Source organism: Sceloporus undulatus, chromosome 2 (assembly GCF_019175285.1).
Source record: "Sceloporus undulatus isolate JIND9_A2432 ecotype Alabama chromosome 2, SceUnd_v1.1, whole genome shotgun sequence".
In the NCBI taxonomy this organism is placed as follows: Eukaryota; Metazoa; Chordata; class Lepidosauria; order Squamata; family Phrynosomatidae; genus Sceloporus; species Sceloporus undulatus.
In genome coordinates, this window is record NC_056523.1 from 157,879,110 (window position 1) to 157,893,848 (window position 14,739).

Below are 14,739 nucleotides of genomic sequence, written 5' to 3' on the forward strand. Positions count from 1 at the left end.
AAAGCACTTGAGTTATTTAAATTAATACTTTTAATTTTAAAGCAAACCTATTGTAAAATATCATTGGTACATTAGATCAGTCAGACTGGATAATCCAGTTCTGGAAAAAGTTTTATTGCACTTGCACTATTCATCTGGATCCTTATCAGCATGCAGTCTACTCAATACTTGTATTGTAAAGTACTTAATACCCATTGATGGGGTTCCGTATGTAATAAAACTACAATTCTCTATAGTACAAAGAACATTAAGACTCAGTAACATAGAGAACACTTTTGAAAGCATTTCTGTGTTCTGGCTTAATGTTACGAAGTCTATAGGGGTCAGGACACCATGAGAATTGTGCTTGCTACTACCCCCTTTTAAAATGAAGAACTAACATTTTAGATATCTTTGACAGTGTTTAGTCTTATTTAAGCCTAATCAAAGGATGTTACACCTCTTTTGGGTTAAAAGTTGCTAACATTTTTCATCCTAGCTGGTCTTAAATACCATTGGCACAGCTACTGAAGATTATTTTTTTCAAGATTTAAATTATTTTGCTACCCATGAACTTTATGTAAAAATTTTCAGTATTTATAGGGAGATGTTGTAAAAGACATATAAGTTAGAACAAATAAATAAATAACATATCTAAGTTGGTGTCCCTACCTGAGATTGTTGTTAACTGTGGACAAGTCAACCTCAGCTTTTAAACAAAGGCTGGATGGCCATTTGTCGGGAGTGCTTTGAGTGTGTATTCCTGCATTAGAAGGAGTTGGATTTGATGGCCCTTGGGATCTCTTCCAACTCTGTGATTCTATGAACTTATAGTAACCCTCCAAATCACCCTACCATCAACAGCCTGTTTAGGTCTTGCAGACTGACGGCCATGGCTTTCTTGACTGATCTATTCATCTTCCTCCTTTCCAACTGCCTTCCACCTTACAAGCATTATTCTCTTTTCTAGTGGGGCATGTCTTCTCATGATATGTCCAAAGTATGACAGTTTAATCATCTTGGTTCCTGGGGAGAGTTCAGGCTTGATTTTCTCTAGGATCGATTTATTGGTCTCTTTAGCAGTCCATGGTATCCATAGAACTCCAGCACCACATTTCAAATTAGTTGATTTTCTTCCGGTCAGTTTTCTTAACTCTCCAGCTTTCACAACCATACATAGAACACGGAAATATAATGACATGGACAATCTTAACTTTAGTATTCAATTATATATCTTTACACTTAAGAATCTTGTCTAATTCCTTCATAGCTGGACTGATGCTTGTGCAGTTATGTGTATTTCTCAGCTTTGCAAAATGTAAACATGTTGTTTTCCCAAACCCTATCCATTTTGTATTGCCAGTTTTACATCATAAGCAAACAAAAAAGGTGGGAGGAGGTCAAGGCAGACTTTCAAAGAAGCACATGAAAGCTGTAGATGAAAAGGAGAAGTGGAAAACAGAAGCAGTAACTGAAACAGTTAGTCCAAGATTTACAGTACAGCCCTTAAGAAGGAGGGGGTGCTTGCCAAGGCACCCATGCTCAGATTTTGGAGGGAAAAAGAAGTTCCAACATTAACACAATGCTACAAATGCACCAAGACTCTTGAGAGAAGAATGGCTAGGGAGTGCCTGTAATGGTTACTGTGACCCAGCAGTTGGGATTTAATTGGGAAGGGCCCTTGCTGGATTGCACAAGAGGAGGAACTTTTGGCAAGGTCTAATAATCTTTTCTGGGTGTGCCTTCCCATCTGAAAAAGGAGGCAGGGGAAAGAATCACTTAAGGATTTGTTTCCCTCTTTTTGAGGAACTCAGTCTAGCAGGTGTATGTGCCTGAGACTGTGTTCCTTGATCTGTTCAGAGTCCCTGACTGATAAAACGCAGAAGCATCAGCAACACAGGTAACAAGGATGCCAGTTATTCCATACATTGCCCACATGAGACCACTGTGTGGAAGGCTAGGAATCCAGAACTCTGAAGTGCACTGTGGCATCTTTAGAGCCTCTTGTACCTCATAATAAATCAAAGGGAGGCATAATTTATTTTTTTAGTGTTGCCTGCCATGACCCCTTCCTTCTGTATAGAAAAGACAGTTGTCAGCATCTCATCCTGCCCCTCACTGTATCATGACCAAGAATCCAGCATGGGGCTATGTGAGTAAAATAGGGTTGAATGGCTGCGTTTACCATGGGCATGTGACAGAATTGCTTCTCTATCACTATAGCACTCAGTGCAAGGCATAGGATAAGCCCTATGTCTACACTTGTGTGTAGGATGTGGTTAGTGGAGTTGGGGAAAAATTTGAAGTCCATTGCATTCATGACCATTAGCTAGTGAAATTCTAAATAACTATGTGAAATAGGGGTGAAGTTTTAGGACTAACTGAAAAATTAAAAGTTAATGGGTCCCTGAGCACAGATGGCATATGCCCAAGAGTTTTATGAGCTGAAAGATACCTCCAGTTCCAGGAAAGTTGGAGAGCAGTCCCTGGTGTTGTGGCTTGATCAGAAAATACAATTATTGCCTTGTGGTTATATAACTCAGGCAAGTGTTTCTTCACATGATCAGGCAGAGCTGTATGCTTTCTGGATGCCTTTGCAGATAACAATGCAGGATGACAGTGCTGGCATTTGAGTAAACAAGCAGGGACAGGAATTTTCCTTTCATGTACAGTTGCCCAGCATCTTTTGTGAGTGTTGGCTTTGGGTTCTGCTGGGATCTGAGGCCCCTCTTGCAACTCTCCCCAGGGTACCTCTTCTTTCCTTACACCACTGTGTCTCGAGATGTTTCCCTCAACAACTTTATGTGGGGGCTTGCTTTCATTGCAAAGAGGGGTCCTGGCTTCTACACAGCATGATAAACCTTGCCATGGAAAAGCATCTTTCCAACTTCACAGTATTCCCGCCAGGGCAGCAGAAAATGGAAATATTTTTCTTGAGTAAAGGTAAAGGTTTTCCCTTGACATGAATGTCTAGTCATATCAGACTGTAGGGGGCAGTGCTCATCTCAGGTACTAAGCTGGAGAGCCAGTGTTGTCTGAAGACGACTCCGGTGGTCATGACTCATGTGGCAGTCATTCCATGACTGCATAGAATACTGTTACGGTCCCACTGAAGTGGTACTTATTTATCTACTTGCATTTGCATGCTTTCAAACTGCTAGGTTGGCAGAAGCTGGGACTAGTGATGGGAGCTCACCCCATCATGTAGCATTTGGCCTCAAACTGCCAACCTTCTGATTTTCCAATCATCAGAATTCACATCTTAACCACTAAGCCATCGGATCCCTGTGACTCCCTTTCTTATTCATAGGATTATACTCTTAAACTCATAGTGTCATAATATACTATTAATAGGCAGTAATAAATATACATTAAGATACATTTTTAAAAGGCTAATATCACAAATAAAACAGAAACACTTTTTCTCAATGGTTATATCTGGATTTTTGAGGTCTGAAATGTAATTCCCCCACCCCCTGAAAATATGGATATTCTCCAGGATTTTAAAATAACCCAGGGGTGGTGTGGGAAAGAAAATACCCCTGTTCGTTGTGCTCCTTATTCCACAGTATTTTAATTAAAAAGAACAACAACACTTGCTTTGTGCTTGTTATTGATAAACAGTACAGCAATTTGAAATTAAATATTTTGACATTGGCTAAGTTCCTGTTCTTAGCCAACACTAAGAGGTGTTGTACATTTCTGCCAATATACTTTTGCTCAGCTTCCCCTTCTACTCTCCGTGCAACACATTGATACTGTGTGGTACAACCCCCTGACCAGTCAGTGGTCAGTTTATGTGGGACTGCAGGGAACCATCCACCTGCAGTATCATAGTGGGGAAAAGGGAAGAGCCATTACCCTTCCAGACCTCCAGCAGGTGCCATGGAGGTCTGAGGCCAGGATGATCTTTGGTCCTTTCTCCTGGTGGCAAAACTGCAGCCAGATGATGCCTGATTGACTCCAGGAGGGAGCACCAGCACAGCCAGGCTTGTCTTGGGAATGGAAAGGTGTCACTGCACAACGAGATTCTGTAGTGACCAAAAACCCATACACTGGCATAACAGGTGGTTACACCAAGGGGTGTCACCAACACAGTTCTGGTCATGATCTGCAAGGTTGGAAACCAGGTTTTTCCCTAGATATTTCTTGAAAAAGCTAAAATAGAGCAGGAGTGTAAGAAAATTCACTCTACCCAGAAATAACTGTGAATGAGTGCATACCCATAAGTCTTTGGCTACAATATGATGATTACTGATTTATTAAAAATAACTATTAAACAAGTTTTACAGTGTACAGTATATATGTGAATTAACAAACTTGGGTTTTCCCTTTCTCCATGAAGGGTTTGCAGACCAATTAAGCAAGCTGCAAAATGGCAATAAGTAAACATAGGCCTGTTACAGACTGCCAAAATAAAGCTGCTTCGGGTCTCTTTGGAGGTATGCTATTTAAATGATGCATGCACCCTAAGAATCCAGAAGCTGCACCAAAGCTTCACTCCAGTGCTTAGGACTGGAGTGTGGCTTTGACGTGACCTCCGGACTCTTAGGACCCATGCGTCATTTAAATAGCATACCTCCAAAGAGACCCGAAGCAGCTTTATTTTGGCAGTCTGTAACAGGGCTAGTCTGCCAAAGACAGGGTAGCTACAACTTTTGTTGTATTATTCAATCTTTAGGTGACACAGTCCCACACCACAGCAAACACTCCACTACACTCATTGTACAGCAGTTGTAGAAGTAATACAGGCATGGGACATTCCGACTTATCTTCATAAATATTTTAATTAGAGTGAGGACCAGAACAGACAGGCACCAAAGAATAGCTCGAGTCCACTCTAGCTGCAAGCAGATCAAGACCATTCTGACTGCACGGCCCGCCCCAAAGACCATGCAAAGTGGGGCATGGTCACAGGACCCAATCCACACCATCAAGAGCTGGATTATCCCAGTTCCTTTTTGCTCCAGTCCAAAGGACTGCAGCATGGCTTCAGTGTGGCTTTGAGCCACTTTGGAGGCATGCATTGTTTGAACACCTCTAAAGTGGCCAGAAGCTGTTTCATTTGGCCTGGAGCAAAGAGTTCAGATTCAGACTTTGCTCAGAGCAACATTACACTGTAATTCCCATTTGTCTTATGTCATTAACTAAAAATAACAGTTTACATGTATCCTCTAAAGACTACCATTTCTTGTACATTGCGAGTGTTTAATTAAAAGTTTCTGACATAAATATATGTTGGTCTAGACAAGACCAATAAAGTGTTTAATTTATACTGCAGACATGTAACAAGCAGAAGAACAAAGTGCTTTGAACTTGGATATTTCCAGAACCTTTCAAGCAGAGTAGTACTATTAAGTGTGAAGGCTTGGGATCTAGGGATTCTTATTGGCAAACAATGAATGTTTGATGAAATCTAGTTATATAGATCACTAATGTATACTAGGTGCTGCAGGCTATATTTCAGAGGAAGGAACTGGCAAAGCCACGTCTTAAGTATTCTTTGCCTAAGAAAACCCTATGAAATTCATGGGGTTTCCATAAGTTGAGAGGTGACTTGAAGACACACATACACACACACAGAAAAAAATGAAGGTGTCACTGCTCAAGGAGCTTTATTTGGCTGTTTATCTTATGTGTACTCTGTAATGGTAATGAAGTTATCCAGGACCATCATCTTGTATTGCCATTGTTTTAACTGTTCTGTTGTGATAGCGTGGATATATTGCTGCTTTATTATTTACTAAATTTATCCCTGATGTATTTACACATTTTGTTGGTTTTTGCATGATTAATACTTGCAAACCCTTCTGTGTTCTTATTTGGAGAAGGGTAGAGTAGAATTATTCACAATTCATGCATGCATGAATACCCCTTGCCCTGTTTCTGCCTTTTGCCTTGTGTCTAGTTTACCTCTGATAAAGAATATCTGGCCTCTAAAATGTAGAGATTTTGTATCTGAAGCTTTCCCACACCTGAACAGACTTAATCTGCATTTCCAGTTAAAACATTTGTTGGCTAAAGGTTTGGGGTGTTTTCTGGAAAGGGAATAAATGTTGCAACAATCATTATTTTGAAATTGTACTGTACAGCCAGCTATTGAAGAAGGCATGTACTTGATTTTTGCACAGCTTGGACAAGCTAAATGTTGATTTTTTTTGGATGGTAACTCTCAGAATCCCACAGCCAGCATGGCCAGTAGCCATTCTGGAAGCTGTAGCCCAAAAAGTAATTTTTCCAGGATGCAGATTATGATTACATATTCTGCTGCTTATTCCAAAATTGAATTAATGAGTCAGTAATGTGCCTTGGTGATAGTGAAATGAAAAATTAAATATCAGGAAGTATTATAAGGAATAAGAGTAATTATTCTATAGCCATTAGATACATCTGTGATACCTCTGCATTGACATGCAGTATGTAATGAATGTATTGCCATAAACTATAGTGTGGTGTTTAGCCCTGATAACCTTTATTTAAAGGGCTTTGTCAAATTAATTTCAAGAAAGTTTCAGAAAGAGAACCTGCTGCATAAGAGGCAGGCAAGTATATCACTGATTTGTCAGGACCTGGGCTAGAGAAAGGTTATCTATCCTTCATATGCATGTGCTGCTTGTGTGCACTTCTCACAGAGGACAGTGGTAGCTGGCTGTCCATAGTTGGAGATCACAGTACTGACTTGTGCAAACTTTTTGATGTGATGCAACATGGCATTTCTGAACTTTTGAAAATTATTATAATGCTGCAATCACAATGACTTTAGAAGCCACAATCTTATGCCACAATCATAAGAGACTTTAGTTAACACATTTAAAATGTATTTTGGGTATTTAAAATAATCAGGCTAGAGCACATTGCAAGTGGAATTGTGATTCAGGAAAAGAAACTCCTAAAATAACCTTCTTGCTACAGAAGCTTACTATTGGTATTGCTCAAGTTGGCTTTTGAGTGACCTTTCTAATCAGCACAGCTTGTTTTTTTCCAAGATGAAAAGTTTCTGTCCTTAATCAGTTCACCAAGACAACTGGCAAAGTCAGTGGGTTACATGCCTTGAGTAGTGCCTTTAGCATGTTAATTAAAGTGTCATCTAACAGAGGCACTACTTTTTTGAGAGAGAGAGATTTGATAACCAGCCACCCTGGGTTCTTCTCTCTTTCTCCTTGCTTATTAACCATCCAATTGACTGTAAACACTTGAGCCCATGGTTCTTATCTCTCTTATTCCTCTCAGTTGCATTTTTCTGAACGTCCTGTTTAATCTTAAGTGTATGCCTTGTCAGGAGAGCATCGCATAGCACTTAAAGAACACTTTCTTTAGAATCCAGGGCTCCACAATCCTTTATCCTGATGGTGATCTCCCTTCTCTGCTGATCTGTCTGTAGCCAAAATGACACCATCTGGACACAAGGGGAAAAGTATCAGCAGGTTTGATGAATGTCAAGGTTTGCAACAGTACAAAGAAGTATAGATGTGGGGGAAAAATGGGTGTGTGTGTGTGTGTTCCACTTCCAAACAGCTGAATAAAGACTGGGTGCATGCAACGGCTACAAAATGCTGAGCTTCTACTTCAGGACTGCTGCCCTTCTGAAAGCATGAAATCAGGGTTCAGTTGTAGCATTGTCATTGGGGAGAGTTTTTTTGTTTTTAAAAGGCAGAGGAAAGGGGGGGGGAATAAGTGTATTGATGGAGATATGCAGACGCAAGGCTAAAAATTAAGTGTGTTCATATTGGGGATCAAAATCCTGGCTCTGAAAATTGCAACAATTAATGCACAGGACTATTTCCTGCATGGTTTTCATTTGCATGCATGAAAACTATATGTGCATTGTAAAATGTGGCAAGAGAGCCAATGTGGTACCATGGTTTAAACATTGGACTATGATTCTGGAAAGCAGGATTCAAAACCACTTTGTCTTAAAAACCCAAGGGTTTTTAGTCTCTCAGCCTCAGAGAATGGCAATGGCAAAGGCCCTCTGAAGAAACTTCCCAAGAAACCTCTGTGATAAGTTTGCCTTGGGTCATCATACGTTGGAAACGAATTGAAGGCACACAATACAGACACACACAAAATGTGGCAAAAGCATAGCTCTCTATTTTGCCCTGTATTGAAAAAGCACAGTAGGTTGCTGTTATGTAGGCACAGGATAAAATAGCATATATAGCAACAAAATAATTTTGTTTGAATTGTGTGCATGTGCTATTCCACTGAGAAACAAGATCTGAATTTGCACATTTTTATTGGCAGGACCTCTGTGCTTTAAACAGTTGTTGGACTGTCAGAAATTCAACAGGTGGGGCTTTCTCCACCATGGAGATTCAGTAATGGGGAAAACTTAGCTACTAAGCCTGACAGTGTGTTTATACAGAAACAGTGCCTTTTGTGAAGCAGTCTGGAGCGTGGATTGCTTGTCCTCTTATTTCTTTGCTGTTGCATCATTTTATTTGTGTAAGGGAGGAGGCTAGTCTAAAATTGCTTGTAGCATTGGACATTGTTGGCATATAGATGTGTTTTCTTATTAACAGTTTTACTGCTTTTAATTTGTAAAGATCAGGGCCTTTTAAATCTCTAGTTCTAAATTATCTAAATTCTTAAGATCATTTTATGTAGATGAAGTTCAAATGTGCATGCCTTATGTATATTTTCTACTTGTAAGCAACTGAAGGCAAATGTGTATGTTGCAGGGTTGCACAGCTGCTTATGGGATTCAGTGCACATTTACTAGGAAGTAAGAACAATCTGATATTACTGTATAGGAATTATTCCAAAATAAGTGTTTATTGGATTGCGGTCTTGTTTTTCTTTTTTAAAATATTGTTTTAATTCTTGCCTTTTCTCTTCGTCCTTTCATAAATATTTTTATAACTGTCAGGAACTTTTTCTACCACATAGGTGGGCAACCTGTGGACTGCAGGTTCCATCAGCTCCAAACAGCATAGCCATAGCCGCTGTTGAAGGATAATGGATATTACAGGTTCAAGAATACCTGGAGGATCATAGAATCATAGAGGTGGAAGAGATTGCAAAGGCTGCCTAATCCAACCCTTGCCATGTACACTACTAAAGCAATCCAGAAAAATGCACATCCAATCTCTGTTTAAGCATCTCTAAAGAAGGAGAGCCCAGCTACCCAAAGTAGTCTGTTCCACTGTCAAACAGTTCTTAACAGTAATGAAGTTCTTCTTAATCTTTAGGTGAAATCTCTTTTCTTGTGATTTGAAACCCTTGGTTTGTGTTCTAGACTTTGGAGCAGCAGAAAACAAATTTGCCCCATCTTCTATATGACAGTCCTTCATATACCTAAAGATAGCTATCATGTCACCTCTCTTTTTTTCTCATCTCAAAGCTAAACATCACCACCTCCCTTGTAAGTCTTGGTTTCCAGAGCTTTCATCCTCTTGGTCATCCTCATCGGGACATATTCTTTGTTTGTCAATATCTTTGAGTCTCCCTTATCCAGATTTTCAAAATCTGAAATATTACAAAATCCAAAATAGCCCACTTTGGTAGCTGAGATAGTGACACCTTTGCTTTCTGATGATTCAGTGTACACAAATGTTGTTTCATGCTCAAAATTATTAAAAATATAGTTTATAAAATTACCATCAGACTTTGTGTAAAAGGTATATATGAAAAATAAATGAGTTTCATGTTTAGAATTGGGCCCCATCTACAAGATACCTCATTATGTATATTCAAATATACCAAAATCCAAAAAAATTCTGAAATCTGAAACTCTTCTGGTTTCGAGCATCTCCGATAAGGGAGGCTCAACCTGTATCACATAGGTTCTAGAATAGTGTTGGGAATTGTGTGGCTCTCCAGATCTTGTTGGATCACCACACCCATCAGCCCTACTCAGCATCTGGAGAGCCGTATCATTCTCCACCACAGCTCTAGAACAATGTTGCTTCCTTACAAAAGATCCTTCGGCAGGGCCTCAGCATTGCTCTTTCTTCAGAAACTGAATGGAGAATTGTAGATGCTTCCATGTAGCACTTAATAACACAGCATTTCCTGTTTTTATTCTGCAAGGCTGATCCCAGTGAAGATCCAAACATGTGTTTACTGAGTAAATGCTGTTTGAGGAATGGTAATGCTTCTCCTTTCTCGTGGCCCTTTTATTGGTGGTTTGTTTGCTGGCACTTAAGTGACATTTCCCCCCTTTTTGGTGGATACTTGAATGCAACTGGTTAGCAGTGACATCACCTGGATTCTCTTCTACACAAGCTGATGTTCATTGGCGTGGGAGAGTGGGGGGAACTCAAGCTTCTGTGGAACTAACCTACATCAGAAAGAGGAATTGTTCAAGACTGTATGAGAGACCCCATGCTGAATCATGTAGGAATAGTAATTGTCCCTCCCATTCTGCCTCTAAAATGATTGCATAAGTAGAAGTAGACTAGAAGGCAGTTAACAACAAACAGCAAACTGTCTGGTCCCCATGCTGGTTGGACTACCATCAGTTGTCCCTATAAATCACTATTTGGTATCACCATGTGATGAGGGTGAGAACTACTGATTTTGTGGGAAGGTTAGTGGAGTAAAAAGCACAAATTAGTCCCTGACCCAAATAATTTGCAGTCTAAGGTCTAATCTGCACTGCAGAAATAATTCAGATTGGCACCGTTTTAATGGCAATGGTTCCATCCTGTGAAATTCTGGGATTTGTAGAGCTCTCTGACAGAATGCTAAATATCTCACAAAACTACAAATCCCATAATTCCATAGTATTGAGCCATGGCAGTCAAAGTGGTATCAAATGGCATTATTTCTCAAGTGCGGATGAGACATAAATATGAGCAATAGAGGAAGAGGACAAGAGGATGGCTTAAGGTAAGAATAAGAATCAGAGGGAAATCTAATAATGGAGTAAGTAGGATGACAGAAACACTTTCCATGGTCAGAAACTCAGGTAAATTGTATTACATAGCAGGATGCTCATTTTGACAAGGTCCCTGATGTACAGAATACTGGTCACTTACTAACCCAACCTGCCCCTTCACTGAATCTTGGTATTTTTTCTTATAAACCTCTAATATCACTTGTAGATGAAGCAGGTGGGCCAGGTGCATCATAGACTACAAACCTGGTGTGATGCTGGGAGAGGTTAGTTGCTTGGACCTTGACTTTCTGATATTTTTTTCTGTGCAGATCCTGTGCTTCAAGTGCCGTTACATGTGGAAGAGTAAGTCTACTTTCTTTTCCCTTGCAGCCCATCTCCAGTTCCTGTGGTTACTAGCTTGATTTTCATAACAAGATGAAGATATTTGTCAATGCCTCTTAAAATTAAAAGGAAGCCATTGAATTGGCCCAGATATAAAGACCATAATTCTGTGAAGTGAACTTTATGTATACAACCAATAACTTATGAATGCATGTGCAGAAAGGGGTTCCAGTCCATTTCATCTCCAGCACAGCCCTCTATGCCAAGCTGTAAAAAAATTTTATGAGGACATAATGAGTACTACAGTAGAAGAAAGGGGACACTCCCAAATCCTTCAGGTTGCACATGGTCACTAGCACCTAGTACATGCACATCCTTTGTGATTATGGCCTCAGTAATTTGGAAAAGGAAACCAAAATCATTACACCATTTTGCTGCTTATTTAATTTACAAAGAAACTTCTAAGTAAAAGGCCTCTCATAGGATCTGTGTGTTATATTAAAAAGGTTCATGTATGAAATGCCTTTTGTTTATGCAAGAGAGGTACCTGTTGCTTCTCCATTCCAGCTGCAACATGCAAACCCCTCCACCCTATCAGAACTACCACTTTCAGGACACAGGTAACTTTTTGGGAGGGCACCCAAAACTGCAGCAGGAAATCAGAGGTGGGAAAAGTTTGCATTTAGGATTGTGCTTTTAGGCTGCATCCACACTGCAGAAATAATCCAGGTAGACACTACTTTAACTTTCATGGCTCAATGCTGTGGCATTTTGGGAAATGTAGTTCCTTGTGGTACCAGAGCTCTTTGACAGAGAAGGCTAAATATCCCACAAAAGTATAAGTCCCAGAATTCCATAGCACTGAGCTGTGAGAGTTAAAGTGGTGTCAACCAGGATTATTTCTGCAGTGCAGATGCAGCCTAAATGTTTTGGATTTGCAGTGCATTGCAGTGGTGGTGGGAAGAGTCCTGAAGATTGTGCTTCCCATCATGTTCTCCTGTTTAAATGAATGCCCTGCAGCTAGCTGATACAGTACTGCCACCTCTTTTCTGGATCTTTGCCTCCACTTTTAAGCAGCAGCCAAAACACAAAATTATGTAGGTGCAGCATTTACAGTCGCTTAACCTCCATGCTAGGAAAAAAAACTGCTGTTAAAATCTGCTATTAAAAACATCAGAAAAGGCTACTAAAAAGACTGGTGGCCTACAGTATATCCAGATTATTTTGTACTCAGGGAGCAATATTAATTTAGTGCTCCCCCTTGACCAAAAAATATAAATGATATAGGTTGCCCAAAATTAATCACTCTCATGGTAGTATCCTAGTAGTAATTTAAATTAGTTATAAACTAGTTAATTAATTTTAATTATATTAATTAATGATAGTTATATGTTCTCCCAGTCCCTAGCCATTCATATTAAAAGGAAATGTGCTTACACTGAATATCTAAAGGTATTCAAAGAAATAATTTCTACAGTAAGAGAACAAGTTTCCAGGTCCTTTGTTCTACAATCAGAGCTTTGTTCTACAGTACCAACAAAAACAAGTTTCCAGATCCAAAGATAATATTCTTTTTAAAAAGGAAACTTGCTCTGTAAGATAAAAAGAATGTATATAGTGTTGTGACTATTAATAATTTTTGATATCATCTTATCCTATATTAATAATAATAATAGGATTTATTTATATGCCTCCCAATCACTGGGAATCCGGGCGGCTTACAACAGAGGGGATAATAGATGGTTCCCTGCCCTCAGGCTTACAAGCTAAAAAGATATGACACAAAAGGAGAAGGGAATGGGGGGGGGGATCAGGTCCAACAGTTCTTCTCTCCCTTTGAGGCCTGAACCAAGGCAGATGTACTGGAAGGAGGGCTATTTTTCTTAATCGAGCCCAGGCCCAATGGTGTTGGCCCTGTCCTTTCACTCCCTCTAAGGCCAGAAGATGACAGTTGGAAGGAGGGAGGGGATTCATTAATTGAAATTAGTGCCTTGGTTTGGACATAAAGATCTCAGTGTGATAATCCATGGTTATTCAAACTGAGAACAAGTCTTGTGATGATATGCTTATGTCTCCCTTCTCACACATACTTTAATTCAAATTATCTGAATCAAGATATTGTGGGTTAAACAATCTCTAAAAATGAAGATATCAGAACAGGACCACCGCAAAACATGGAAAGAAAGGCTTTTATTTAAATATGTCATTAGAATTCTGAATTTATTAAAGAGATAAATGGATATAAATTCTTGGCCATAAAGAGCATTTAGATTTCTGGAAAGAGTAAATATAAGATAAGAGTTTAAAAAGTACATCAAGGCAAGTTAAAGTACTGGCATAAAAGTCTGATGTTGTAATCTAGTGTCTGCTCTGGGGACTAGGTCTGTGGTAAAAACTGGTGGCTTAATGTGCTGTATTTGCACTTCACTTTTCCCATTAAAAATAGCATAAGATATGCTTTTAAAAACAGCTGTCTTCACAAGGAAGTAAGTTCTATGTATTACTGTGCTTCCCTTTTCACAGATGCAGTAATTAATTACTGTTCTAATAATTTTTTTCAGTCCTAGACCAGCCTTTCTTCCTGATCCTAATGATGGAAGCCTGTATACACTTGGTGGCAAGAATAACGAAGGCTTGACTGTACGTATAATGTGATCAGACAATTGCTGCTTTGTTTCTACAGAATGGGCCCAAGGCAATACAAGAGAAGATTCATGCACAGCCTTCAAAGGGCTTTTCATTAAAGTGAAAAAATATGTTTCTTTAAAATTCACAAAATGGTAAGGCATTACTGAAGAGGGCTGTCTGGCAGTGTATTTTTTACAGTACGTGCCTTAATTGTTCCCAATACCTGATGCTCCTGCAGTAGAGACCATTTAGTGTGTGTGTGTGTGTGTGTGTGTGTGTGTGTGTGTGTGTGTGTGTGTTTTAAAGTGAAAATCTTGCAATAAAACCATGGGAACCTTTCCCTAAACAGCTTTGAGTTTGGTCACCTTGTTTGTCCAAAAGCCTTTCCACATGAATTAATCTGCCATGGAATTTCCATCCATTGCATTAGAGAGGATGATTCTGAGGTCAGAAATAGAGAGACAGAAATACAGACCCTTATCTGTAAGACCTACCTCAGTCTCTGTTTAGGGCCGGTTGGGGAGTTTAATTTAATGAGCAAAAGGAGTACAAGCATGGGTAAAGGTGTTGAATCCTCTCCCCATCAGCAGCTCAATTTTCAGTTTGTCACCTGCCATCATTTTTGCCACCCAAATGTAAGCAAAATGCCTGGGAAGTTGCTGCTGGGAATGAGTAACTGGAAAATGCAGTTCCCGCCTCCCATTTTGTTCTTGAAATTAAACTCATCCATCACTGCTCCTGAATACACAAACAGTATTGTTTCATACATGATTAGGGCAGACCTGTGTTTGAAAACATACTACTGTCACATGGGATAAGGACAAAGATTTGTTTCCATTAGACATTCTCAAGGCCTGATAAAACTGTTATGACTGTGATTTTATCTCTGTGATGTGCCAGCTGTCCCGTGTCTGTATTTTGTAACTGGCCTTTTCGAAAAATAATTTAAAAATTTTACAGTCAAGTAT

General features: G+C 39.5%; 1 protein-coding gene across 1 annotated transcript in view; it reads left to right on the plus strand.

Annotated features, from left to right (window-relative positions):
- ERN1 (endoplasmic reticulum to nucleus signaling 1) overlaps positions 1–14,739 on the plus strand; it is a 76,878-nt gene that overhangs the window by 25,193 nt on the left and 36,946 nt on the right. The window contains exons 3-4 of the mRNA XM_042451719.1: positions 11,131–11,164; positions 13,705–13,783. Of these exons, the coding sequence (XP_042307653.1) occupies positions 11,131–11,164; positions 13,705–13,783 (113 nt within the window). The remainder of the gene's footprint in view (positions 1–11,130; positions 11,165–13,704; positions 13,784–14,739) is intronic.